This window comes from Taurulus bubalis, assembly GCF_910589615.1.
Source record: "Taurulus bubalis genome assembly, chromosome: 15".
Taxonomy (NCBI): domain Eukaryota; kingdom Metazoa; phylum Chordata; class Actinopteri; order Perciformes; family Cottidae; genus Taurulus; species Taurulus bubalis.
In genome coordinates this window covers 5,738,345-5,765,875 of record NC_136603.1, presented here as the reverse complement: position 1 = coordinate 5,765,875, position 27,531 = coordinate 5,738,345, and the positions used below count along the sequence as shown (strand labels likewise).

The following is a 27,531-nucleotide window of genomic DNA, read 5'->3' as shown; positions in this document are numbered from 1 at the left end:
CGTTTTATCTAAATTTTAGACTTGAATGTCAAACTTTTTTCCCGAAGTTCGTTCTCTTCATGCATCCATGACGTTTACCAGGTATAATGTTTACCATTTAAGTTAGTCATGTTAGTATGCTAACATATGCAACTACAACTAACTACAACGTACAGCTGAAGCTGATGGGGATGTCATTAGTTGTGCAGGTATTCATTCCCACGTGGAACAAGACAAAAGGTTAATACAGTTCATAGTTGTTCAGACATTTTACTCAAAAAGACACAAAAAACAACCTTGTGGCGCGAGAGGAAACATAAGATGATGAATAAAGTCATTACAATGCATCTTCTTTCTTGGCGATCCATTCGATAGTTGTTGAGATATTTCAGTCTGGACCAAAAGCCACGTGGCTATCGTGGCTATGACATCATATATTGGTGGCGTGGCCAGAAGCACAACTTGATTATTTGAACCCAGAACAGACAACAGAGCAGAAATCCCTCTTCACACTCCTCACGAGTAATAAGAAATGTATCACGCCTGCTTCATTCACAAAACCTCCACAACCGCTTCTTAATAGCTCCATGTCTCATTCCTCCAGAGAATAGAAGTTTAGCCACGGTACGCTCTGTGGTTTTCACCTGTCAATCTTCATTTTTAATTCAAATTTTGATACTTTCACTTATTTCACAGACAGTGCTCCTCTGAGCCTCTAATAAAATCATAAAACACTTTCACCACAGTGAATGGACCGTGACGCTGCTAAGAAGCTGATGAATGTCGTCACTTTGAATGCGGTGTTTTCATTGTCGGTTGTAAACATATGGTCGAGTGGCCCTTTGGGGGCCACCGAGGGGCCACTGAGGGGCCACTGAGCCAGCTGCTGTGTTTAAACAGAAGAGTCCGAACCCTCGTTGTCACTGCCACGGTCACATACAGCGGTGAGTTCGCTGTGGAGCGCCATCAGGCATTTTCAGGCACTTCATCTTGGTCTTCCTCCTTTTCCTCCTCGCGCCCCGCACCTACAACGGTTAGCATAGCGACATATCAGTTCATTGAGAGTTACCGTTTTCTTTTAGGGGAAATTCTTGAGAACGATGTCGTGTACGTACCGTTCCAGGACAGGTGGACGGGCGACTTGTCGTCTTCAGGTTCCTCAGGCAGGGAGCCTTCTGGGTTCTGTGATTGGTCAGAGGTGTGTCCATCAGGGACACTGTGACTGGGCGAGGCAGGCGCTTGGACGTCCGAGTTGACGGTAGACTCCACTTTCTCTTGTTCCTCTTGCTCCTTATTGGCCAGCTCTGTTCACAACACAGAAACATTTAAGTTGCAGGAAACGAGACAAAGAGTCACTTTTCTTCCGATATCTACAAAAGGGAGCATGTGATGTTCTGTTCAGAGCAATAACGTAAAATAACTGACAAGAGAAAGTATCTGAAGGCATGCTGTACTCTCTGTGAATGCTCATCTTAGTTTAGCATGCTAACACGTGCTAATAAGCAATAAACACAAAGTGCAGCCGAGGCTAATGTCATAAGTTTTGCAGGAATTTATTGTTTATTATTATAATGTATTGATTATTATTTTGCAGGTGACCGTTAAATTACAGATTTTGAGTTTCTTGTACCTTTAAATCTACTTTTTGTGTGTGTGTGTGTGTGTGTGTGTGTGTGTGTGTGTGTGTGTGTGTGTGTGTGTGTGTGTGTGTGTGTGCGTGTGTGTGTGCGCGTACCGTGCACAGACAGCTCTTTCCATCTGTCCTTGTTACTGCCGATGACGCCGGACAGGTGGGTCTTCAGAGCCGGCAGGTCGATGGCTGTCAGGGAAAAGTCCATCTGTCCATCATTGCTGTTCCCGTAGCGACCGCTACTGTGTCTCTGCACCGACTCCACGGTAACCGAACCACTTCCTGTCAGACTGGAACAAAGGACCACGTGGCACATGGAGGCTCAGAACCAATGGAGCCACACATACGCGAAATAGTCACGTGTTCTAGGTTTTGTCCGATCGTATCGAACAACTATGAAGTCCATATTTTATTCTGTCTTTATATATAATTCAGTATTGTAGATTTTACTGTTTTCTACCATTTATTATTTATATTACTTGTTTTGATTTTTTACTATGTCTCTTGTGTGCACTTTATCCAGTTTGCTGCTGTAATCCTGAAATGTCCCCACTGCGGGACTAATAAAGGAATATCTAATCTAATAAAGGAATATCTTTGGGAACATGTTTAGACCCCATTATACGTGTATTTGCAGCCCTATGTCAGCTGACACATATCTTAATCAGTTCCCCACAGATTTTAAAGATTTTACATTTTTGGGCGAAAAAGAGTATTCTGCCATATTGGTACTTGGCATATCAGCAATATCATTTTTTTTAGTTTGGGTATCAGAATCCGGGGAGAAAACTGTTTTCCTAAAATAGTTGCTAATATTCAATGAGCAGAGGGTCGTGTTTAGTCCCATTTTTTTTAAACCCATCCTTAGGTCTATTACACTTGTGGAGAACGTTTTTTGCCTTGATTATTATTTTATTCAATTTTTATTTAGCTTTTTGACTGTTTTAATGTTTTCTTAACTGTTTTAAATCCTGTTTTCTCTGCATTATGTTTTGATGCTTTTAATGGTTTCATGTGAAGCACTTTGAATCAACTTGTTGTTGAAATGTGCTTTACAAATAAACTTGCCTTGAAGTGGAACTTTGATTACTTTTATGTTGTGCAGTAGTAGTAGTAGTAGTAGTAGTAGTAGTAGTAGTACCTGGACTTCCTGTTTCCGGTCTCTCTGGACTTCCTGTCCTCTTCTATCAGAGGACCAATCACTTTCTCTGTGGTGTCGATCAGAACGCTGAACGTCGGCTCCACGATGAAGTCTATGAAACCTGCAACCAGAGAGAGAGAGAGACGTGATGGAGAGAATATAAAAGGTCAAAGGATGGAGGAGTAGAAATACAGTATCATTGATGAACATTGGTCTCTTTTTCTTTCTAGAATTTGATAATCAAACCAACATCTCTGAGCGAGAGCAGAGAATGATATCAGTTCTTCAAACCACCAGCAGGTGTCAATATCGAACTAAAGTGAATATACACTAAGAGCCAACGGTACAGTCCTGGTCTATGTTGCTAGTTCATGGTACTCCTCACCTGCTGTGGCCCTTTGGTATGACTGGTTGACGGTTCATCTTACCTATCTGTGATTGGGCGATCATGGTGGCTTTGCGGTCGCAGAGAGGAGAGAAAGGAAGGCCGAGTTCCACCTCTTTGTCTCCCTGGAAGAGACACGGTCACCAAGGCAACATGAGCACCGCAAACTCAAAGCAACTGTGTGGTTATTTACATCCACTTTAGAAGGATGAACACAGCAAAGAGTGTCAACTCAAACAGGAAGAGGGGAAAAAAGCGACCTGAATATGCAACAAATTACCCTCACAGTCCTCCTATAAGAGATATTTCTACATGCTGCGTTGAGAGGATTAGTTTGACGGAGAGAAAACGTGACAACATCATTCCCACATGGTCACGATAGTCCCATTTTAGTCGTCGAGGACGAAGACATAATGGGGCAAGCTGCAAGGCCTCCTACAGCTTCCCAAATAAACAGGATTCCTACATGAATCATTACGAGCGCTCGTCTTTTGAGTCACACCGACATCATTTAAATATCTATTATTTAACCCTCACAATGCTTTACATAGTCCTCAGCTGGAACCAATGTGTGGCGATTCTTTTTCTTGAAAAAAAAAAAACAATTATCAAAAAACTTGCCAAATAATTTCCATCCAATCAATGGCGATTAGTTAATCGACCAATAGTTTCAGCTGTACTTGTATACACTTTTGGAAAACAGCATATTTAATAAGCTCTTCATATGTTTTGTATTCTTAATAGAATTATAACTGAAGCTGTCAGACAAATGTAGCGGAGTAAAAAGTGCAATATCTGCCTGTGTGTGTGTGTGTGTGTGTGTGTGTGTGTGTGTGTGTGTGTGTGTGTGTGTGTGTGTGTGTGTGTGTGTGTGTGTGTGTGTGTGTGTGTGTGTACCTGTCTAAAGAACTCCTCCATCAGACTGTGAGTCCAGCGGTCGTGCAGCGGCCAGGCTTTGGCTGGATGACTGATGTCTGCAGCGTGAAGCATCAGAGACAAAACCTTCACTTTGTCGAGACTGGAAAGACGGAGCATGAGCATTTTAATTTAAAAGTCATTTTTAATAATAAACTGTAAAAGCAACACTTGTCGTGAGTTTGACAGGAGAAAGTCAGCATATTTTAACTACCCTTAAAAACAAGAAACGCTTGAGTGAGTCTGTTGGAATAAAAGCGCTCCGCTAGGCGTCCCGTATGTTAGCGGAGACGTGTTTTAACTGGTACAGTTCCCCAGCTGCTGCAGCAGCACAAGCAGAACCAGCAGGTTGACAAGCTGATGACAGGGTCTTCCCTAAAATCGCATCCAAGCGTGAGCAGCCCCCCCCACCCCCCCCAGCTTCTCTCCAGCAGGGCTGACAACAGAGAAGGGAAGCTGGACTCTGGTGAGACTCAGTACTCTTCCTGTGAGAGCCCCACAGGGACGCACAGACCAGTCTGGTCCAGCAGCCTGCAGGACCGTATGTTGGCTGTTTCAACAAACTCCCACTGCTGATCGTCATCAGATGGACCCGCCACACTCAGTCTGCCACCATGCATTATTTCAAGTCTTCTAAAGCAGTGGTTCTCAACCTTTTTTCAGTGATGTGCCCACTTTAAAATAAGTACCTCCCAACCAGCACAAAGCATTCTCGGTTGAAAAAAATATGTAATACACAGCGCTGTGCCATCAGTGTCTGATTTGATTCTGTTTATGAATTTACACTTATATTTTATTTAATATTTTTTAAATACATTTTTTTAAAGGATTTTTGAATGGATGTTACTTTTACATATATATATATATATATATTTTTAATCTCACGTACCCCGATTTGAGGACCACTGTTCTAAAAGCATATAATATTAGCATTTCCTATGGAAAATATAATTATCTTCCTGAAGAGGAAGTCCAGTCCAGTCTTGTTGGTCAGACTATACAAAAGAAAATAAAAAACTGATTTTTTTTCATGTTAGAACAAAACAATTGTTAATGCTATCAATACTTTTCTATTATTATTGTCTGTTATTAATTACATTTGTAAATGTTGTTATTTATATCTTGTTATTACACAATTATTGTGTTTCCTTATATGTCTTATATACGATTCTATACGATTAAAAGGAAAAAGTAATGTGATTGTTGTCTTTTTTTTAATAATTTGTACATGTTCGTAGATTCGTTTGAAGATGTTTGACTTTTGTGTGTGATGGAAATGTAATATGATAATATGAAAGATGAAAAGGCAGAATGTTATTTTTAACATGAAACACATCTTGTAAAATAACCTGAGAGACATTACTAAAATGAGAAATTTACTTTTTTAGATAGATAGATGTATTATGTTGTAGCTAAAACAAAACACACATGCATGTTGGCTGAAGCTCAGAGGTCAAAGGTCACGGCTGCAGCACTGACCTGTCTGTCTGTGTCAGGGTGTTCCTCATGGTCTTGATCTGCTGGAAGTGACAGGACATGTCTGTGGACATCACCATCTCTATCACCAGAGCCCTCAGCTCCCTGCCAACGACCAATACACCTAATCAGTGACCAGTCACCGTGACAAGTATTAACCCTTCAGTGAGGTAGGTGTGTGTGTGTGTGTGTGTGTGTGTGTGTGTGTGTGTGTGTGTGTGTGTGTGTGTGTGTGTGTGTGTGTGTGTGTGTGTGTGTGTGTGTGTGTGTGTGTGTGTGTGTACCTCCAGTCATCCTTGTTCAGGTTGATCAGGATGTTCATGTCCTCCTCGGCCATCAGCCGGTAGGCGGCGCTGACGTGATGGTTCTCCAGCACCGACCTGTCGTTGTACAGGATGGCAACCTCCGACCTGACGGACAGACACGACATCCAATCAGACGCTTGCAAATACGGAGGCAACCAACAATCTTTATTATTCCCCTATAGTTTAGACATTTTTTATTTGAATTAAATGTGTAACCCTTGTGACGAACCCAAAAAGTGAATGTAGATCATTATGATTTAAATAACTATATTCTGTTGCCCCAACCCAAAGTTGTTTTATTATTTAATTGAGAAAACCTCATTTATAAATATGTAATTTGATTTAGTTTCATGCCATTTATATATCATTAATTTGCTTTTCATATTTGTACATGATGCTGAATGCCCTGCTGAATGTCTGTTAACACTGTTCAATGAAGAGTCAACAAATATTATTATTATTATAAAATGATTTGATAGTATTACTGTCCACATTACCTGGCGTGGATGTGGAAGTTGTTGGTGGTTCCTGTGTGTTCAAAGTCGTGAATTGCTGCAGCAAAAACCATCGCAAGAATCTCTAGCTCGCTGAGCCAGTGCTGCAAACACACACACACACACACACACACACACACACACACACACACACACAGTTAGCTGAGTGAGATAATTCACTGTGCAGAGAGACAATACACAGAGTGTGAGACACTGTCAAGTGATAAAGTGGCGTGTGTGTGTGTGTGTGTGTGTGTGTGTGTGTGTGTGTGTGTGTGTGTGTTACCATCAGTCCAGTGTGCAGCATCAGGAAGTGGGCGGTCTGAGTGACATCGGCGGCGTGGATCAGGTTGTGGTAGGGGTTCTTGTGTTTGCTGTAGCCGTTCTCCAGAGCTTCAACAAACTGCACCAGAGCCTGCACTGGGATCTGAACACAGTACCAGAGGTAGTACAGGGAGTACAGGTACTACAAGTACTACACCTAGTCTGTGTGGATACTCAATCATCCAGGATCAAAGACTTCTAGTAGCTCGGCTGACTTTGAGGCAGGTGGGCCCCGATAGTGTTTGATGTTAACTTCATCTTATTATTACAGTAAACTGTCTCCATTACAACATCTTATCTTTGGGATCTTTTTCTCGTAATCCTGAGGTGCTAAACTAAGTTTGCATGAAAGGCATTATAATAATTATGAGATAACACCTCCATCTCCCATTTTTTTTTCTTTGATGAATGCAATGCACTTGTACCGGGAGTTAAATAAGCTCCAAGCTACAGCTGCACGTCCTAGGGGGGATGTGTGCAGGACTACCTCAGCTGGCTGATGTAACTTCCTGGAAACAGTCGGGCACATAACCGTACCACCAGAACTTAGTTTTTGCACTTTGGTTATTGTATGAATTAATTAGTACGCTTTATTTAATGATGGAAGGCAGATTTAGGTCAGAGACAAACTTGAGACAAAGCCAGGCTAGCTGTTTCCCCCTGTTTCCAGTCTTTGTGCTAAGCTAACTCACTCCTGCTTCTGGTTTTTGTCCATAAAGAGCTCTAAGCTCTAGCCACGCTGACACGAGTCCAACCCCACAGGTGTTAGCTTTATAAAGCCGTGTGTACCCTGAACCTGTTGATGAGGTCATAGCGGTTCAGCAGGTCGTAGACCAGGAACTTGAGGGCATGGTCTCCGGTGCCCTCGTGGAAGGAAAAAACGTCAAACGACCAGTGATCCACTTCCTGTAAAACAACAAAGTAAGATCCAGGTAGACATTTAACAACAACATCTAACGTTATGCTGGTACAATGCAGATGCAGCAGGCTGGTCATCGATCAGTGTAATTCAATGTAATGTGGGCTTTCTGCCAGGAGAGGGCAGTGTGTTTATAATGTTTGCTGACATTGGAAGGCGGTGGAACAGCGTAACCAATTAAATTAATGATAATCATTATTAATTAGGCAATAATGCTATAATTCGATTTTACGTTTAGGATTTATATTGTGTTGTTTTCCATTCTTTCCCTTTGTGTTTTACATCATAAATAAGAATTGGCTGCAGAGTATTTATTGTTTAATCTAATTTTTTCTGAGTTTGTACAGGAAGCCCTGAGATGGAGACATGTTATTACATACACACCGCTGAAAATACATTTTTCTTCCTCCACCTCTTCCTTCCTTCCATCCTTCCTTCCTTTAATTGCTTCTCCTTCTCTAATCCATCTCTTCGTTTTCCTCTCAACCCCTCTCGTTTCCTTCCATTTCTGCTCCTCCAACCTTCAATTCCTCCTCCTTTCCACTTCTACCTCTTCCTTTTTGTATTTTCCTGTCCTCCTTTATCTCCTCTTCTCATGCTTTACCGTACTTACCGTTTTTACCTCCTCTTCCTTCCCTATTACATTTTCTCCCCACCACCTCCTTACATCTTTATCTGCTTGTTTACCTTCCTACTTTCTAGTTTACTTTCCTACACCTCTTCTTTTCCTTCTCCTTTCATCTTCTATCACCCCATTTTAATCTCTACTATCCCCTGCCCTTCTATACCTCCTTTGCTTCCCTTCCTCCTCCTTTTGGTCTCTTAGGACTTGTGTCCTTACTCATTTATTTTTCTCCATTTCATTTCCCTTTTCTGACTCTTCCTTCCTTTTAGATCCTTCTTCCACTGTCCTTCTTTACCTCTGTTCCTTTCCTACTTCGTCTCTACCTCATTTATTCCTTCCTTACCTCCTCCTCCTTTCCTTCTCTACCTCTTCCTTATCGCTCGCCCTCTTCCTGAAACGATGGCAGAAGCATTAAGAGCTTGAGCCATCCGAACAATGGCCCTTTTGAACTGTTGTGGTCAGGGAAGCGTTACCGCAGTCAAGGAGCCGGAGCGGAGAGATTAAAGAGGAGCAACTTCCCTCAGGCCATCTGAATCCTGAACGAGGACACAAGTCTCCTGAAAGACTTCACCTCTCGTGTTACGTCAGTTACGCTCAGCATTCCCCTGCATCTGCACCATATTTCATATTTGCACATATCTGTATTGTTTCATTGTGGTACTGACAAACTACTTATTTCACTGCATAATGTAGAAATATGTTGAGTAGGTGACACATACAACTTACTTTCTCACCTCCTTTCTTTCCTCTTCTGCTTCCTTCTCTCCTTCCAACATTTCATGTATACTCTTCACTTTCCTTCCATACCTCCTTAATCCTTTTATTTACCACTTCCTATACCTCCTCGTCACTTTTCTTTCTTTAGCTCTTCCTTTTCATTCCCACCGTACAGTCCCTTGCTTCCTAATTTTCTTTCCTACTTCCTCAACTCTTTCTTCTTCCATTCTTTATTATATGTATCTTGTCTGCCTCCTCCTTTCCTTTCAAGTTTCTGGAGAAAACAAAACTGTCTGTCAGAGTAGGAACTGACTACTGTATATATTTTTTTTAATTAATAATAAAATGATGTCCACTTCCTGCAGATGGGTTTGCAGTAATGAAACAGTTTATACCTTCAGAGCTGTCAAAGCCGTGGGAGGGTAGGTCAGACCAGCCATGTTGGACGTCCGTCTGTACATCCTAAAGTCACACACACACACACACACACACACACACACACACACACACACACACACACACACACACACAGGTAAAGAAATCGTGCGAAAATCTCACACTTATATAGAGACAGTTGCTTGCATATACACACACACTCCTCACGCAGACCTCTAGTCACCCTCCTCCACAGTTTGTGACCAGGATGGATTGTCCGTCGTCATGGTAACCGTGTTCTAAACACACACACACACAGCGAGCGCCGCCTCGGTGCCGCAGATATTATGTTTTTGATTTTATGCGTCGTTAAGCTTTCCGCAGATGAACTGATAGCGTTCCATCACCGCAAATCATCAACCCTCTAATGACATTGGACCTCATGGTTTCCCCATACGATCTGCATCTCCAGCTCGCCGGCACGCTAACGTCGTTACGCGTCACGCTCGACCTCGTAATCACATCTGCGGCGAAGTCGGGCCGGATGCCTTCTGATGTTTATTTAGAGGAAGTTGATGGTTGTTGTTCAGTTTCGTCTTCAGGTGCTCCAGATTTCTGCTAGAGACAAAAATAACTCTGGGGACATTTCAGAGTGTTGGTTATTGTTTGAGACAATCATCTGACTGGACTTTGAGAAGTCACAGTTCTGCCTCTGTTATTAATACAATGCGTTGCACGGCCTTATGCGACTTAAGCTTGTGATTACCAAACCATGAACCTCAATCTGCAGCCCTAACGGCTTCCATTAATTATGGTTTCAGTCTTCAGAACCTGAGGTTCAACACGGATGTCGGGTGATGAGGTCAGGCTCACATTCGGTGTTCCAGTTCAGCCTCACGGTGTTGGATCAGGGTTGAGGTCAGGGCTGTGTGCAGCCGGTCAACTTCTTTCACATCAAACTCACTGTTTTCTCCCATTTCTCTAAGGAGCCGGCTTTGTGCACAAGGGGGGGCGGGGCAAAGGGACAAGCGCAAACTCAAAGTTGGATGCACACCATTTTCTGAAATGCCCCTGTGTTCTGCAGCATTAAGATTTCCCTTCACTGGCAGTAAGTGGCCCCAAAAACCGACCCAGACTAAAAGCAAATGTAGGGTGCATTTCTGCAGAGGTGTTACATTTTGTAAAGGTTGAAAATGTGAGCTTCGTGTTTGCATCGTTTCCCTAATTCTCTACAATGCAGCTGACGGGTGCAAAGTGTGCATGACTCATAAAGTCACAATAGCTGCATTTTCTTTAAGCTACATAACTTGGATATAAATGTGGATTTGTTTAAATGACAGGAGTCATATACATGTATAAATATTTTTTTTTACCTTTCTACAAATATCCCAGCTTGCACTGCATGGACGATGCTCCGGAATCTCGGCTTCTCCTCAGGGCGACGCTTGGCCACGCCCATCTTCCTGGTGAAGGTGCATGCCAGCCAATCCCGTACTTCGCTGGGCACCGACTCCGCCTGCAGGTCGCTGAGCTCGTCCTCGGTGTCCAACAGACGCCTGCGGGACAGAAAAAAGACACAGCCGTCAGTCACCGCTGGGACAAACCGGCGACGAGGACGTATTTTGCCACACATCCGTTCATCTGCTTGTCAGTCGATCAGCCGATCAGCCCTACTTGGTCTCATCGGTGTAAACGTTGTCCAACATGGCAGCAGCGAGCTCCAGGTTCCTGCGGAGTTCCTGCAGGTCCACGACACCCCGGTCCATCTGCTCCAGGACCCCCTTGAGCCTGACGACACAAACACACACACACACACACACACACACACACAAACACACACACAGGTCGCACACAGTGCACTCATGTGCTCAGTTATTGGAATATACATCAGAGGAAGATCACCACACACAGAAGTTAACCACACAAATCATACAAAGTGTTATTAGTGATGTGATTTGAGTTATTTGGAGATTTGTAATTTGTGTCATTTTGTCCAGCTGGAGAGGAATTTGTTGACTGGTAAAACCTTCTCAGTCTCATCCTTCCTATAAGCTTAATTCAAACTTGGCATATACAGTTTGTTCCAGATGTAAGAGAAGCTCATTCAAAATAATGGCCTTGGTTTGTTTGGATAAGGACAATGGTTTAAAAAAAAACAAATATTTTCTAAAGTTTTAACAGCCTTTAGCAATGACCAATTCCCATAATCCCTTGCCAAGCGTGGGCTAAACGTCCCGGCTTGACAGATAAGGCGAGACCAGGGGCCATGTCTGTAATATCAATAGACAGAGAGGAGAGAACACATTGAATGTTTAGACAGCAGTCACTAGAAAACAGAAAGAAAATAACTTCAGGAGCGAGTGTTGGTGAGTTTTATAGATAAGGACAAAAACACAGTATTACCCGCACTTGTTGCTTTAACGTGAACGCTATAGTTTCTGTGCTCACAAGTTTGTCTTTGATTACGCAGAGTAAAATGTTGACTAACAGTTTGCAGTGAGTTACAGAACAGATATGACGTCATGACTTTTGGCTCTCTGTGCTACTGTAGCGGGAACGTCTCCCGCCTCGTCATCCACACCGGCCGATCTGCTTTGAGTCATTTAAAGAAAACTAGCTAGCTCGGTTGCTAACCACACAATAATATATTAGTTTACTGTACACACATACAAATAATTGTTCTTAAATAGTTCTTTAAGAGGCTGTGTGGTTCCCAGAAGAACCATCACCTACTAAAGAACCATTGCATCTATTGGATGGTTCTTCATGTTTGTCATATGGTTCTAATTCATGTTATTGGGGTTATTGGATCGTGGGGGATGGTATACATTTGCGGAAAAAAGAGCCGATATATACATATACATGTTTTACTGTTTTCATGAAAGCGGTTACTCAAAGAACTATTTATTCCTTGGAAGAACCATTTTTAGCTGAAGAACCATTAAAAAAAGGTTCTTTATTGAACCATTTTGGACCATAAAGAACTTTTATGAAAAAGGTTCCTTAAAGACCCATTTTCTTGAGGTTCTTTTCGGCCAGAAATAGTCCTGTGGCACAACTCTGAAGAACCCTTTTCGGTTCCAGATGGCACCTTTATTTTTCTGCGTGGACCATAAACTCCTGTCTCACCTGCAGACCATTCCTCTTTTGCTCAGCAGTTTACGCTCCAGCAGCTCATGATGATACAGATATTTCCGATGGATGTATTTTAGGTGCTGGGCCTCTCTGTTCTCTCAAAGGAAAAGAACTGACAAGACGACAAGTTCTCAAATTCTCATTTTACCGTTCGACAGGGATGAGCTTGGCTGCGATATCTGCAGCAAAATAGCACAGCCAGTCATTATCTAAATGAGAGCTATTCAATCTGTGCTGTTTTTAGTCTCATCAATCAGAGAGACCTCTGCCCAAAATGGACCAGCAGGAAATAATTTAGTTCCAGCTGTTATCTTCATCTCTTAGCCGTGTCACGCTGAGCTGTCTGAGCTCACCGTTGCCAGATTTCAGTCAGGAAAATCACAGCCCAGAACTCGCCCACCCAAAACTATTATTACCTGCCCACTTCAATAAAAGGTTGCTGCATTTGGAGACGCTGTCTGAGCTGCTGGGAGCTCAGGTACACCGGTAAAAAAAAATATTGATATTACTATATATATATATATTTGTATATTTAGTAATATCATACTCCGTGTTTGACCTTCTACAGCAGGAATCTGAGTGGACACTTTAAAAGGTCAATGACAAAAAGTTCAAATCATGTAAACTTCCATTGCAGCTGCAAGTTAAAACAAATGTAAGACGCTGCTGCACTTTGCTGTTCTGCTCTTCTGTAACGTTATTCACCTGCACTGCGCTTAACTGTGCCGCTGTGATAGATTAAAGAGTTATAGTATAGTCTGCAGGAATCCTCTCTTGCAGACTTCATACACTAACTGGCAGGAGGAAGTACCGATCTTCATACTTTGCACCCACACAGCTGCTGTCCTGTTCACACCACAGAGCCAGGACATGAAAATCTGTTTCCTCCAGATGGACACATGACACCCAGCCTCCTGTCAATCAGCCGACTCCCACAGCGAGCAATGGGAGTCTCCTCCCGGGAATCAACATGTTGCCGTACAGATGACCGCCCGGCCACTTTACACTCGCCGCGTCTTTGTCAGCCGGGGCAGAAGTTCGTTACAGTTTGAGACCCAAACTTTTGTATTTATGAAGGATTTAGACGTTTTTTTTTTCCACAGCAATGTGATAAGTTCCTTATTTAGTATTATCTTTAAAATGTTATTGCTTGCAGATGCGAGATGTAATCCAAAGATCTGTCACCCGCCAGACAGTCCTGGCGTATAAACAGCTGTGAACGTGTTTTTGCTGTTCAGGATGGACGGTTCAAATGTTTACAACAGGGGGAAGCTGACGACGGGGGAGACATAAAGACTCTGCGGCGGCGGCCCGGGCATCGTGCCGTCGTCGTGGTTACGAAAACACCTTCCTGTAAACTGGATGAAATCTGTTTCAGTTGCCATGGTTACAGCTGGAGTCAGACAGGGAGAAAGGGAGCGAGGGAGAAATAAAAGTTCAAGGCGGCAGACATTCAAGCGTTTAATTTTCCTGAAAAAAATAAAACGAGAAATAAATATTCCCTTCTGTTGGGAGCAGTACATTATTATCATTATCATCAGCGGTATATCTGGAGCGACTCTCGAGGGCTCAACTTGAGCTGAGGGGTCAAATTCCTGCAAAGTCTGGTGTCAAGACGTTTTATTATTGATCACTATCTACTCAGGGTGTCAGCTTTTGTACGCAAAGGAAGAGATTCTCGCCAGTTGTGTATTCTATCCTGGCACCGGTTCATTCCCAGAGTGATCTGTTTCCAACGCTGGAGGAAGGAAGCGTATCATCCATCTTGGCGGTGACGACACAGACGCACTCTCAAAATGAGCAAAGAGGCGGAGAGGAGGCGGAGCGGAGGCGGAGAGGAGGCGGGTCCGTGTGACGCAGCAGAGGAGACAGTCAGCGAATTAACATCATTTAAAACTTCACCCCCCTGTTCTGATGTCATGAATTAGAAATAGAGACCCAAAACCGCTAGTTTTGTGCTGTTTTGTGAAATATTGAATCATTAGACGCCTTTGGGCCTCAAACTGTTATTTAAATTAAACCAACGTCTCTTTGGTGGAACTGGAAACAACTCATAGACAGCCTCTTCAGTTCTATACTTCAGAGTTTTCTTCGTGCGTGTGTGTGTGTGTGTGTGTGTGTGTGTGTGTGTGTCTTACCTCATTGAGGCGCTTTTATATTTCTGCCTGTAAACAAAAAACAAATACAGAATAGTCACTCAAATGAACACACCTGTTTCCTCATCATACCTGTAAACTGATTAAAACACAAACTGACCAAACCGCGATCGGGAGTCAAATCCTTGACTAGTGGCCACAGTCGGTAGTGCAGTAGGTCACATGACGCATACTGGCCCAAAACACTTGTCCACAAACACAGTCAGGCTAGCAGCAAACGGTGCGACTAGCTAACGGTGTTTATCGGGGAGTCGAGCGACAGAGATTAGGGCACACAAACTCGCATTATAACACACACACACACACACACACACACACACACACGTAGAGGGAGAGGAACTATCAAACTCTGCTCAGGATGCCATAGCATATATCTCGACATAGCACATGTTTGCTGCTGTGTTGATGTTTCTTTGCGCGACGCCTGGATTCTTCCGAGGTCACGGAGATCACGCGTGAATCGCAAGATCAAACTTCACACAAAACTCCCTCTTGTCGGGCTTCAAGTAACACGTTTGTTGTCCGCCGAGCCGGAGCCAAGACCAATTAGCGTCCTGTGAGGAGCTCCCGGCAGCTCTCCGGGGACGGCCGAGGTGTGTGTGAGACGACACAGAGGGGCGACCGCTCGTTCAAAACCACAGAGGTTAGCGTAGACGCTAGGAGCATCAGCATCTTCATCGAGAGAAAAGCAAAGAGCGGCATGGAAAATATGTTGTCTCTATTCCACCAACTTGTGAGCGTTTCATTGACAGGTGTATTGGGATAGTTTTTTTTTTTTAAGTGCCCGCCCTTTTGGCGACGCTTTCTCAGACGGTTCTGTGTCACAAACCACCTGACTAGTCAGTTCCAAACCCTGAATTTTGCACTTTTAATTAACCCTAGAACACTGACGTCGGATGATTTTCACCCGTGTGATTGTGGTTGCGTTATTTTCATTGTGTTGCTTTTGTCTGAGTTGCGTGGGTCCTTGTGTAGCTTCATGCTGCTCACTGACGTTATCGAAGGTGGGCGTGTCTTATTGAAGGTGGGCGTGTCTTATTGACAGTGGGCGTGTCTCTCTGCTCCAATCCCTGGTTTTCAACAGGCACGTGTTCGGGTAAAATATACTCGACGTTAGTGATAGAGGGTCAAAACTAATTTGGATGGACATTGCCATTGCAGGGAGACTTTTCCTTCGCAGGACAACGCTCACATGTCCCAGTAACGGGTGGATCAAAGAACAAGTTCAAAGCTCCATTATTTCTATTTTTTATTGTGTTTTATTGACGATTCCCAAATTTTTCATCCCGATTTTGAGCCTTTTTTTAAGGGTCCCCCCGTAATACCTGTTTTTCGTTTTATGAGAAGTTTTACAGGGTAAAATAAAAGAAATGTACTTCAATTTGCCTTGTATTTTGATATATTTTGACAAGAAGTATTGTTCATCAGGTACATTATATCGGGTGAAATATACCCAACGTTACTACTAGTGTTCTAGGGTTAAACATGCAGGGTTGCCACTTCAATACTTTTCTACACATTGAGTTTAGATACGATCAAGTTTAGATAGGATCCAGCAGGAAGCTGCGAGAGCCCAAACAAAGAGAGGGAGTAAAGCCAACGTCAACAAAACACCAGAGGTCGTACATCCATCAAGGTCGCGGCTCAATGCTGATTCCATTCCAGGCATCGGACCAATGAAAAATCCCCTCTGAGTAAATCCGTTAAACCAGAAGTTGATGAGCTCCATTTGGTCTAAAATGAGCCAATCCCGGTGTTTGGGATCTGATCCCCGAAGGCTGTATCTCAGCTCGGAAATGTGACAGCGGGATTATTGTCTGTTATTTCACACTGGCCTGCGTGGGCACTTCAACACTGAATTACAAATCAGGGTGTACGGCGGGGCGAGCAGGCTGCAGGCTGCATTGTGGGGGTTTTTTGGGTCGGAAAAAAAAACAAACTAAAGCATGCTGCAGCACCAACAGTGACAGGTGAGGACAGAGATAGTTTCTGGAGGAATGACTCACCGCTCTGTCATGACTTTTCCAGGCTGACGCCTTCAGGGAGAGAATTAGCATTTTTCTTTTTTTCTTCCTCTCGTGTTTTTTCTTTCCTTTCTCTACTTCCCTCCTTGTGATGATGTGGTTTTTGTTTTGTTTTACTGTCACCTCACACATTTTCTTTCCCCCGCGTCCTTGAGCGTTATTAGTACCGAGCATGTACAGAATATTTTATTCTTAGACGCTTTATTTCTCCGCATGACTGTTTGTGATGCACCACCGCAGGGTGCGTTTCACGCTTTTTTGGTGGCTAAGTCTACACCGCCTACATCAAGACCAAGCGCCCTGGCCTGAAGAAAAAGCAGAGCATCCATTCAAATGCAGCAGTCTGTTCATAAACTGCAAAACACACACATGAATATGTATAAATACATGAAAAGCACTTGTGTTCTATTGTTTTACTTTGTCCAACTTTGGTGGTTAAATGTGACGGTAAATGCATGAGAACAGAGTACTGAAGGTTCCCACTGGTTTCAACCCCAGTAGTCTCATTGTTTTAATGCAGGCAATTTCAGGTGACTGGATATAAAAACTAGTTATTCTGGCTTTTATTCTTTTTTATTTTTTTTATTGTAGTCGCTGAACTGTATCAACTGGTTTCTGTTCGATTTTCCGCTCCACAAAACAAGTCTGATGAACTCCCCGGCGCACATTTTCGCACTTTTTATTTCCCCCTCTTCCATCTCATTAGCTCATCCCTCTCTCCCCGAAGCAAATTGAAAAGATTTATTTCAAACGCTTAAAAAGATTTAATGCGAAATAGTAGCTACTGAAAAAGAAAACTATGTAAAACACTAAATGAAGATAAATACGATACATATATTCTCTTTTTGTCCTCGGCAAACGAGATGCTCTGCTGTTACCACGGAAACTAGAGATGATGAAAAAAAAAATAATAATCTGTAATCTTAATTGTTTTCCCTCCAAACAGCAGAGACCTCTATTGTGTGTTGATCTGCATCCAGAGTTCATATCTATCAGAAGGAGAATTAATACGATCAACTGGGGTTAAATGAATAAAGACACAAGAGGGCACTTGTAGTTCAAGCACTACTTGCACCACACACACACACACACACACACACACACACACACACACACACACACACACACACACACACACACACACACACAATATGAAGCAGCTGACTGTCAGGAGAAGGATGAGTTTGAGTGTTTGTCATTCTAATGCGTCAAAATAGCACGTTTCACGTCTCACATGTGGATTTTATTGCAATCGAGCACAGAAGTTGTAGATGCAGCTTTAAGCTCTATTTGCCTGCAGATGGAGCGAGTTTTAACACAGAAGTTGCTTTTTCTTTCCGTAGGATACTGTCAAGCGTCAACTACTGAGAGTTGGCGTCTTCCTTTGTGTCTGCGTGTCAGATGTTCCCGATCTAAATCTGGAAACGGCTCTAACTTTGCACTGACTTTGATTGAGACGAGCTTCTTCAGTCCATTGAACACAGATTCACTCAGCTGTTTGGCACATTCTGTTAAATGAGAAACTTTCATGCTCTCCAAACTGACAAAATAAGTATTCTGTACTGAGAGTACGTCGCTGATATCACACATATGTGACAACCAGGAGGCAACATGTCGACATCGGTCAGCAACAAAGTGCGATAAACATCCTAGTGCATCGATTTTTTAAATCTTTTCTTTAAATAATCATACGGTCCCTGCAATCTGGCAATTCTATGTAACCCTTAAATAGCTGGGCCTTTGACTCCACTGCAGTTAATGACTTTAAAGAGTGCTTATTAAAAGATGAATGCTAATGAGCTTTAATAAAGCAGCACACCTTTAAAATGAAGAGCGGGATTGGACCTGTGATTCCATTAACGAGACTAATGAGTCTTTATCGGCGCTCTTATGTGTACACGGAGTTAAGCAGTCAGTATCAATGACTAGCTGGCAAAAACAAGTTAACAAAAATCGCACATTTTTGGACGACCCCGTGAGTTTTCTGTTAAACCGGTTGCTGGTCGGCTGTCAATCGCAGTCTGTCAATCCACACGGGAGTCTGGCCGCTTCATAAAGTAAGAAACGTGTCACTCAGCTTCACTGCGATCAGCGACTGACTAGCATCCTTCGTCATTAAGAAGCAGAGGGCAGCCTCGTGAAGCCCCTGGGGAAAGCAAAGGAGTCGGCACTTTTAGGTGTGACATGTAAATACATGTTTGCATTAATTGTTATTTGGGATGTTTGAGGGTTTCCTGCTTTTTTAATTAAAATTCTAAATGACTTGATTGGAAGCGCTCCCCAAAGTTCTGACCTATACGAGTAAAGTTGTGTCAGTTTAGGAGATGAGCTTCTTTCATTTTCCATCTCATTGAATCACTGCTGACAGATAGCACGTTCACTTGCCAATGTTTATTACAGGATTTGGCAAAATGAAACACTTCTCTTGGCCTCAACTTCTTCAACCGACACACCAACTTCTGCTGTTGCCAGATAGTTACTAATACAAGATGCTGTTCAGCAAGTAGGGTCTGTTGAACAGAAAGAGAATACCCAACGGCATGATTCTGTCCGTGTGTGTGTGTGTGTGTGTGTGTGTTTTATGGAAATAACAACACGCAATCTCATTTCACTGCTGCTGCTGATGTGAGAAACTTTCATTAAATCATATTGCGGGTCACCTTTCTGCCATCACCTCAAGTGACACGAATAATGGGAAAATTATTAAGATGTTAATGCAGCGAAATATTCGATTGAGTTACAAGAATTATGAACGAGAGGATACAGCATGCACTGTGTTTTAAAAAATATGTTTTCATTCATCTGATAATCAGAAGAGAAATATCTTGCTCCTGGTTTGAAGAGTGTCAGTCTGTGGACCGATGAGTCATCGGTTCAGCTGACGAGGACGAGGATGAGGACGAGGATGAGGACGAGGATGAGGGCTCTCATTTGGTCGAGGGCTTCGCATTTTCCTAAAACTGTGCCGGAGCCCGAAAAAGGACTAGTGCCACAAGTAAAGCACATGTGAACATCGTGTTTTTGCCCGTGTTTAATACTTGATCTCAAATGTGAAAATGCACTATGTTACAGAGGTCAGATGGAGACATGATCGTGTAAAGTGCTGCTCTGACAGCCTCCGCTCTTCTGGGTTCAGTCCACATGTTGAAGCTGCTGCAGGGATTTGCACCCTAATACACACAACAGCATCCGGGAGGTGCGACACTGATGCTGGGCTCCTCTTCCTCCCCAAAGGTGCCGGGTCGTAGTCGGGGTCAGTGCCCGTCACGTCTCACAAAAGAAGGGGATTCGAGCCTGGAGGCTGCAGCCGACTGCAGCGGCCTGATCAGATCACTTCTTTCAGTCTTCAGACCTAACAGACGCCGACTCAAGTGACATCACTCGAGGACGTTTACCAGACTTCACACAGCTCCCTCTGGAGCCACTAAATGCTTCTGTATATGTTTTATGTCCGCACCACCTCATCATAAACGATATAGTCCCCGATCACTGCTACTGCCCTCTGAATTTGCTCCACCATATATTGATATCATGTCCATTTTTGTGTGAAATTGTTTAGTATGCGTCTGTGTTTCATTTGTTTTGAAACCGACTTCTGCTGCTGCCTTTTGTGAGAAGGTCATCATTGAGAATGAGAACTGTTTCTCAATGGACTTATCTGGTTTAAATAAAAAAGGTAAAATATTCTCTTCACGTGTCCCAAACACCTGTCAACACACTTTGATGTTGAAAGTCAGTTCTGCCAAACAACTCCTTTAAATATCACGATCAGCCGCCAGGCTGTTTGCTGCATGAAGACGCGTGTCCTGCTCTGATTCGGCTCCATTTAAAAGACACGCATGTTCTCCGTGAGCGTGGTGATGATGTACGGGGGTCGGTTTGTAAACAGACACCTGGAACATCAACAGAACACCGTGAAGCTCCGTTTGTCTCTCATCTGTCTGCATGCCACCGCTCTCTCTCTCTCTCTCTCTCTCTCTCTCTCTCCTAATCTATCCATCTTTGCGGAGAGTTTTGCTGCATCGCAACGCTCTGCCGTTACCATGGCAACCCGCGGAGAACAAAAAAGCCAAGCTTTTTTTTTTTTTTTTGTTTTCGGTGTTATGAGCGTCCACTACTGAGAAAATATCTGACAGACAGACTGGAGGACGAGAAGCTGTGACCTCATCAAAAACACCCAGTCTCTCTCTCTCTCTCGCTCTCTCTCACTCTCTCTCTCTCTCTCGTTCAGTGATGTCGCACGCCCACAGTTTTCAACTCATTTTCTGTCATTCATCTTCCCTCCATCCTCGGTCCGTGCCATCATCACCACGGCAACCACACCGATGCCCCGTGCCCGCGGCCGTCGGTCTGATTCCGAAAAAAACGGTAAACGACTTCCCATTAACATGCTCGCCAATTATCAACCGCGCTCTCACATCACCGTTAACATTACATCACCGCCAGCCGGCCGAGGGTCTCGTCTGTGTTTACTCACATCCCTCTCAGTCGGATCAGGACCTGGTTGTTGTGGTTCTGCTCCAGAGCGTAGTCAAAGTCCTGCACCTCCTCAATTCGCACCACTTCGATCCGCTGCTGCTGCTGCTGCTGCTGCTGCTGCTGCTGCTGCTCCTCCTCCGTCTGCTGCTGCTCAGTCTGTGACATCTCCTCAGTCTGCTCCTCCTCCTCCTCCTCCTCCTCCTCTGTCTGCTGCAGCACCTCAGTCTGCTGCTCCTCCTCCATCTGCTCCTGTTCACTCCGCTGCACCTCCTCCTGCTGTGTCACCTCACTCTGCTGCACCTCGTCCTGCTCCTGTTGCATCTCCTCCTCCCGCTGCTCCTCCACAGTCTGCGGTTGCAGCTCAGCGTGCACCTCCTCCTGCTCCTGCTGCACCTCTTCCTCCTTTTGCTCCTCCTCTTTCTGCCGCACCCCTTCAGAGTCTACCTCCTCCTGTTCTCGGTCCTGTTGGGGCATCTGCTTTTCCTCCTGTTGCTGCACTTCCACCTCTTGCTCTCCCTCCTGTTGCTGCACTTCCTCCTCCCGCTCCTCGGCCTCCAGCACCTCCTCGGGCAGCTGCGCCTCCTCGTTCATCTCGGCGTGGTGAAGGAGGAGAAGGAGGGTTTCTTCAGTTGCTCACAACGACTTTGGTCTCTGCGAAGCGTCCGGACGTCTTTCAGACCGACGGAGTTGTGAAAACATCGGCCGAGAGGCGAGTTTGGGTTCGATGGAACTTCATCCAACTTCCTTCGATGTCACCTGACAGCCTGCGACTTTCCCCCCCCAAAAACGATGACCTCTGATCCGATCTGTTGCAGAGGGGTTAAAGGTCTGAGGCCACGAGACAAAGTGTAGTGTTTTAAAAAAAAAAAAAGTTGAACAGGAACAGACTGCTTTTTTTCCAGCGATCGAATTCCGACGATGAAAAAAAACCAAGCTGACGAGACTCTTCCTTCGCGGCTCACAGCTGAGCTCTGCGCTCCGGCACTGCGGCTGCAAAATGATCCAGCTCAGCTGTCCCGGAGCATCGCCGTAGCAACGCAAGGAGGAAGTCGACCAGCGATAAAGGCGGGATGGAGTGAGAGCGAGAGAGTGAGGGAGAGAGAGAGAGAGAGAGGAGCGATGGAGAAGGACAAAGGAGAAGCAGAGAACATCGCAGAGTGTTTCCGTGGTAACTCAACAACGGTTGCCAAGAGTGATGGAATCCAGCAACTGACAGACCTCCCTCCTCCTCCACTTCCTCACTCCCCCCCCCCCCTCCCAAATTCAAAAGCCCACAACTTTACGCTCCTTTCAGGCGCAAACAGCACACAGGCATCTCAATCTGTCCTCCCCTCACTCACCCGCTGCGTCTGAGAGGGAGAACGTGTGTATGTGCGCGTACCCTGCTGAGGCTGTGTGTGTGTGTGTGTGTGTGTGTGTGTGTGTGTGGTGTTTAGACATTGATGATGTAATGGTCCTGAAAAGAGAGTCACAAAGCTTCTCCAGTCAAGTGGCACAACCAAACAATCAGTCTGCAGTCCGGCTGGCGTCCCCTAGAGGCTGCCGCGGTCATTACTCCTTGTTGTGCTGAGCCTGGCGCTATTTGGGTCATGTGGTCAATAAAATGTTACAGGTTCATCCGAGTGCACAGAACTCCGTGTCAAAACACAAAGTCGGGGCGAGGGATAGATAAATACAAAATGAATCATCAAAATTAGGAAGCAGAGCTATATTTCCCATAATGCAACTCAGTGGTGTCTTGTCTTACATCCTTGCTGCCCTGTTTCAAACTCCACACCTCCCAATCGTGATGCAGGCTGTGTGCTATTTGTGGTCTCCAAGCCTAAACCAAATTAACCTGATGACATCACAATGACATCATTAGGGTTATTTTCTCAGACTTGACAAAGCTCCTCCACAGTCACAGGAGACAATAGCAAAGTAGGACTATTTATATATACAGTATACATATATTCTGACGGTAATGTTTTTCTTACCAGCTCGTGGGGTTTTTCACAGCACAGTGGTTGGCGGTTCCAAGGACACGCCTCCTGAGGCTGCACCTGGTCCTGATTGGATGCTGCAGTCGACTCACCGCCTCGCTTGGCTGTAGAGAGTCCCCTGATGGAGGAAGAGGAAGGAAAACATTGTTTTGAAAACTGGAACAGTTGATGTCTTGATGCAACTATTTTAACTATTTAGCTGTTTCACAGTGTGGCTCTTCAAAACTGAGGTTCATGGTGTGAGCTCTTTGCCTCTTTGATGAGGCAGTGAGTTTTACTACACCTGCTGAGAATTTCTCCACATAAAAATGACTTAAATGAGTCAGACCTAAAAATAGAATAGAATAGCCAAATTAAAGGATCCACAGCAGCAACTGAAACAGTCTGAACACAGGCAACTTTGCACTTAATGTGATGTTGGAAATATATCTATCTGTCCAAATAAGAGGAGAGGTAAAAACGGCCGCAGAAAACAAAGATGAAAACATGAAAAATAAAGAATATAAAGCCTGTGGAAGGAAGTAGTATAGTGTAGGCCTAATGCTGCGTTCACAACAAGCGCGTTGCGAATTATTAGCGCGAGTCGTTTACATGCAAAGTCAATGCACGGACGCGAATGATGGCAATTTCCACCGGGCGTTGTGAAAAATTCGCCTCATTTGCGCAACTTTAAATATTTCAACTCCGGCAAAAAAATTGCGAGGTCGTCATTCAGACGCTGGAGGAGTCGGAGCTGTGTGCGCCTACGGATAATATTATGAACCCAGACTCGAGGGCATCTGATGGTCCGACGTTTGTGGAATTTCCACAACAAGTATAAAGCAGAACTAGTGGTTATTTCCATGATGGATGGCGTAAATGGTAACTGTTTTTACGGAGATAAGCCACGCCCCCTTTCCGGCGCAAATTAAGTGAATTAACCACATAAAGTCGAGCGAGTAAACTCACGCGAGTAAAGCATTGCGAAAATTCGCAACGCATTTGGTGTGAACATACCATGATAAACAGACAGAATAACCCTGTGTGTGTGTGTGTGTGTGTGAGTGAGTGTTGTGATGTCTTGAGAGGTCGGGATAGTGAGGTGAGGCGTGGGTGTACAGATCAAGACGACAAGCAGTGGGTTTCTTAACTCAAAAGTCTGTATTTAGCAAAAAGGTCAAACTTAAATCCAACAAAAAGGCCGTTGCACAAAACAAAACATAAATACTCCAGTTTCCTCCTGGTTCCTTGCTTCTTTAATGCATCTCCAACTCTCCTTCTTCTCCCTCACACCAGCTCTCTCCAGGGTAATCAGCCTCATCCCTTTCAGCTGGGCAGCAGCCTTGGGCCTGGCTGTACTGCTGACTGGGAATTGTAGTTTATTCCCCAGATGCCATGATAGATTGTAGTCCCTGCTGCAACCACTGGGAGGGGATGTACCTCCCGTTGATGACACTGCCTGGTCAGGCATCAGAATCAGCATTCACACGTGGACTCTATAGCTTTTTATCGCTTTATAATAAGCTTGTAAACTAGTTAATTGTGAAAAAGATTTGTTTGTACAATCCACTCTCGCCTCTCAAGTTGCTAATCAATGAGCAGTGCACGGAAAAGGGAGTCTTGGCTGGCTTCACCTGAACCCCAGAAATATAGCTCATTGTCCCCAGAGGCTTATCCGCCGTCCGACCGATAGCCGATGCGATGGGTTCCAAAATTGGGTATTTAGCTGTGAGGTTTACGGTTAGGGTAAGTGTCTTGAAAATGCATTGTCAATGATGGAAGACCAACCTGGTTTGTTCCGGATTAGTTCATTTCTCGTTTCACACTGGACACCTCTGGCCTCTCCTGCCGGAAAGACAGTTTTTTGTTAGACCCATGCCCCTCCCCCCTCGCCCAGTGGGTCATTGATGCCTTTATACTTTCAGGTTCATGATCACGTGGATTACAAATTGATTGATTCTGTGGGATAGCTACAATATACATGTTCTCGTTTGTAGATAAAGGGTTCCCATGTGTCCTGGGTTAAACAGAAGAATTAACAGTATGTTATTGTGTGTTACAGTCCATGTGTGTGCCCATGTTGTCCAAGCTTCTCTTGTGGTTGTAAACAAACCCTCATGAACACAGTGGACCATCTGATTGGTCAGCTGGCTAATTGACTGTTGGTTCTTCATAATCAGCAACCACACTGAAGAGACAATTAAAGTAGGCCATGTGAGCGGCTGGACAAGTGTCTGTGTGTTTCAGTAATATATTCAGGTCTTTGTCAAAAGGCTGTTGAGGCAACAATTAAAACAAAATGGGCAGAGCTGAGAGATTTATTTTTAGACACACATTTTAATCTCGTAAATTAAATTAACTATAAAAATGTTTCCTTTATTGAAAAAAACAAACATGTAATAACTTTCATAGTAAAAACATTTCATTTTAAGATAATTGTATTAACAGGCTTAATGTCTTTTGAGATAAACTACTGTAGATATTTTAGATTTGCATTACAGTATTTGCGCATTGCACACTGACACGATCTCCACAACTACACCATCGTGGCTAAATATCACATGAATATCAGAATGCTGATACTTTAACAGTTGGGCAGAGGTAGAAAGGGACTGACTGACCTGTCACTTTCTGAACCGGCGACTTGTCACATGGCATCACCGTCAACACCACCATCCTGCTGTTCAGAGCGGAGCAGGAGGAGCCCATCATCAGCAGAAACCACACCAGGAGAAAGTAGACCTCCTCCTGCTTTCATCCTCATGCTGCTCAGTGCCACTGACTCTCTCTCTCATCATGCACAGAGGTCTCTCTCCTTTTGAGAGGTTGCAGACAGGAAAGGAGGGTGAGTGAGTGTGTGCGTGTGTGTGTGTGTGTGTGTGTGTGTGTGTGTGTGTGTGTGTGTGTGTGTGTGTGTGTGTGCGCGCGTGCGTGTGAGTGTGCGTGTGAGTGTGTTGTAGCAGCAGAATTGTACACCTCTTGCACCAGGGCACGCATGTGCCGTTTACAGATTACAATTTACAGATAGTGGAGCAAATTCACCATTGGCATTCATGGCAATTTTGGTCCTTGATTTTGAACAGATTTTGCTGACTGAAGAGAAAAGTTTTAACAATTTCATAAGCTGTAGCTAGCTGGCCACCGTTAGCGCCCGGAATTGGTTGAAAATGCCATCTGTTAACTGAGATTTTAATGTTTCCAGCTGATTTGTTTTAAAACCAAAAAAAGGATCATAAATATGCAGTTGATGACGTGATATCATGCTAACAGACTGGGGCTAAAGCTAACAGGTCCCAAGCAAAAAGTTGCAGGTCAAAGTTGTGTGAATGGTATCATGGTGCACAATATTAGCCTTGGTGTGTGTGTGTGTGTGTGTGTGTGTGTGTGTGTGTGTGTGCCATGCGTGTTTGGCCTCGTTGATTGCCTCGGCTTGCATCACGAAATCTTGTAGGCCAAACGTTGTGTATTAAGTCTGGGTGAGACTTATATAATAACACTGGAGCACTAGAGGGAACCCCACGATTGCCACCAAGTCTTCTTAATTTTAAAGCCACCCTAGAGGGCACTTTATCATGTTTTCTGAGCCGCTGTAGAAGAAACATAGCTGTTTAAATCCAGTTTAAAGGCCAGTGTGTCCCATTTGGGGATCTATTAACGGAATGTATTCATAACTATGTTTTCATTAGTTTATAATCACCGGAAACTAAATGAAGCATCGCGTTAGTTCATGCAGGACACGGAAGTCGGGTAACCAGCTGACAGCCAGTTGAATTATTGTTTCCAATCAGTCACACACCAATCACAGCCCACTCTCCCCTCATGGCGGTCCATTTAAATATGACTCCATCCTCACTGATCCTTGCTGCACCAATGCTGCTACAGACTGTGCCGCTGGCGAAGATTACAAAATATATGACAAGATTTAGTATGATTTTAAATGTCTTTTTGCAGCATTGTTCATTTTTTGTTATGTGAATGAGCTGACCCTTTTAAACTTCAGTCCCTTTTCATAATCAATGAAATATATTTTTAACAGTCACTAAATTTCCAACCGCAGGACTGAAATCTGCTTTAATTTCGCTCTCGATGTGATTACATTGAAAGCAGTTAAATCCAAATGATCAATTAGTTTAAATCTAGATTATATATTATGACTATAATGTTTGATTTTCATCTACAAAACCAAGCACTTCAAAACAAGATTGGATTTGTTACTGAAATGAAAAATAACTCCAAATAAATGGACGACAACATCATCAGCTAACGTCACAAGCTGGAAAAGGCACAATCCATCAGGAGAAAAAAATAATCTATTTACTAACATACTTGCTAGTCAAGCTACAGAAACACTTTCTCATACTGAGGTAGTTTTAGCTTTAAGCTAATAACACCAAGCACACACTAATACACAATAAACAGGACTGTTACCACAATGAGAGCTTTGCTAACGTCACTAGCTTGCTATAGGGGCTAATCACCATTAGCGTCACA

The 27,531-nt window shown here is 43.8% G+C and overlaps 1 protein-coding gene across 1 annotated transcript; it reads right to left on the bottom strand.

Annotated features, from left to right (window-relative positions):
* Positions 1–945: 945 nt before the first annotated feature.
* Positions 946–21,670, bottom strand: pde1a (phosphodiesterase 1A, calmodulin-dependent; the record flags this gene model as incomplete). The annotated part of the gene is made up of 17 exons (XM_079230549.1): positions 946–1,004; positions 1,095–1,283; positions 1,715–1,899; positions 2,751–2,871; positions 3,179–3,260; positions 4,033–4,153; positions 5,530–5,631; positions 5,811–5,936; positions 6,329–6,429; positions 6,612–6,752; positions 7,439–7,555; positions 9,306–9,372; positions 10,659–10,841; positions 10,960–11,073; positions 14,559–14,585; positions 21,078–21,427; positions 21,524–21,670. 17 exons carry the CDS (start codon positions 21,668–21,670, stop codon positions 946–948), a joined length of 2,232 nt encoding a protein of 743 aa, XP_079086675.1.
* Between the last annotated feature and the right edge of the window lie 5,861 nt (positions 21,671–27,531).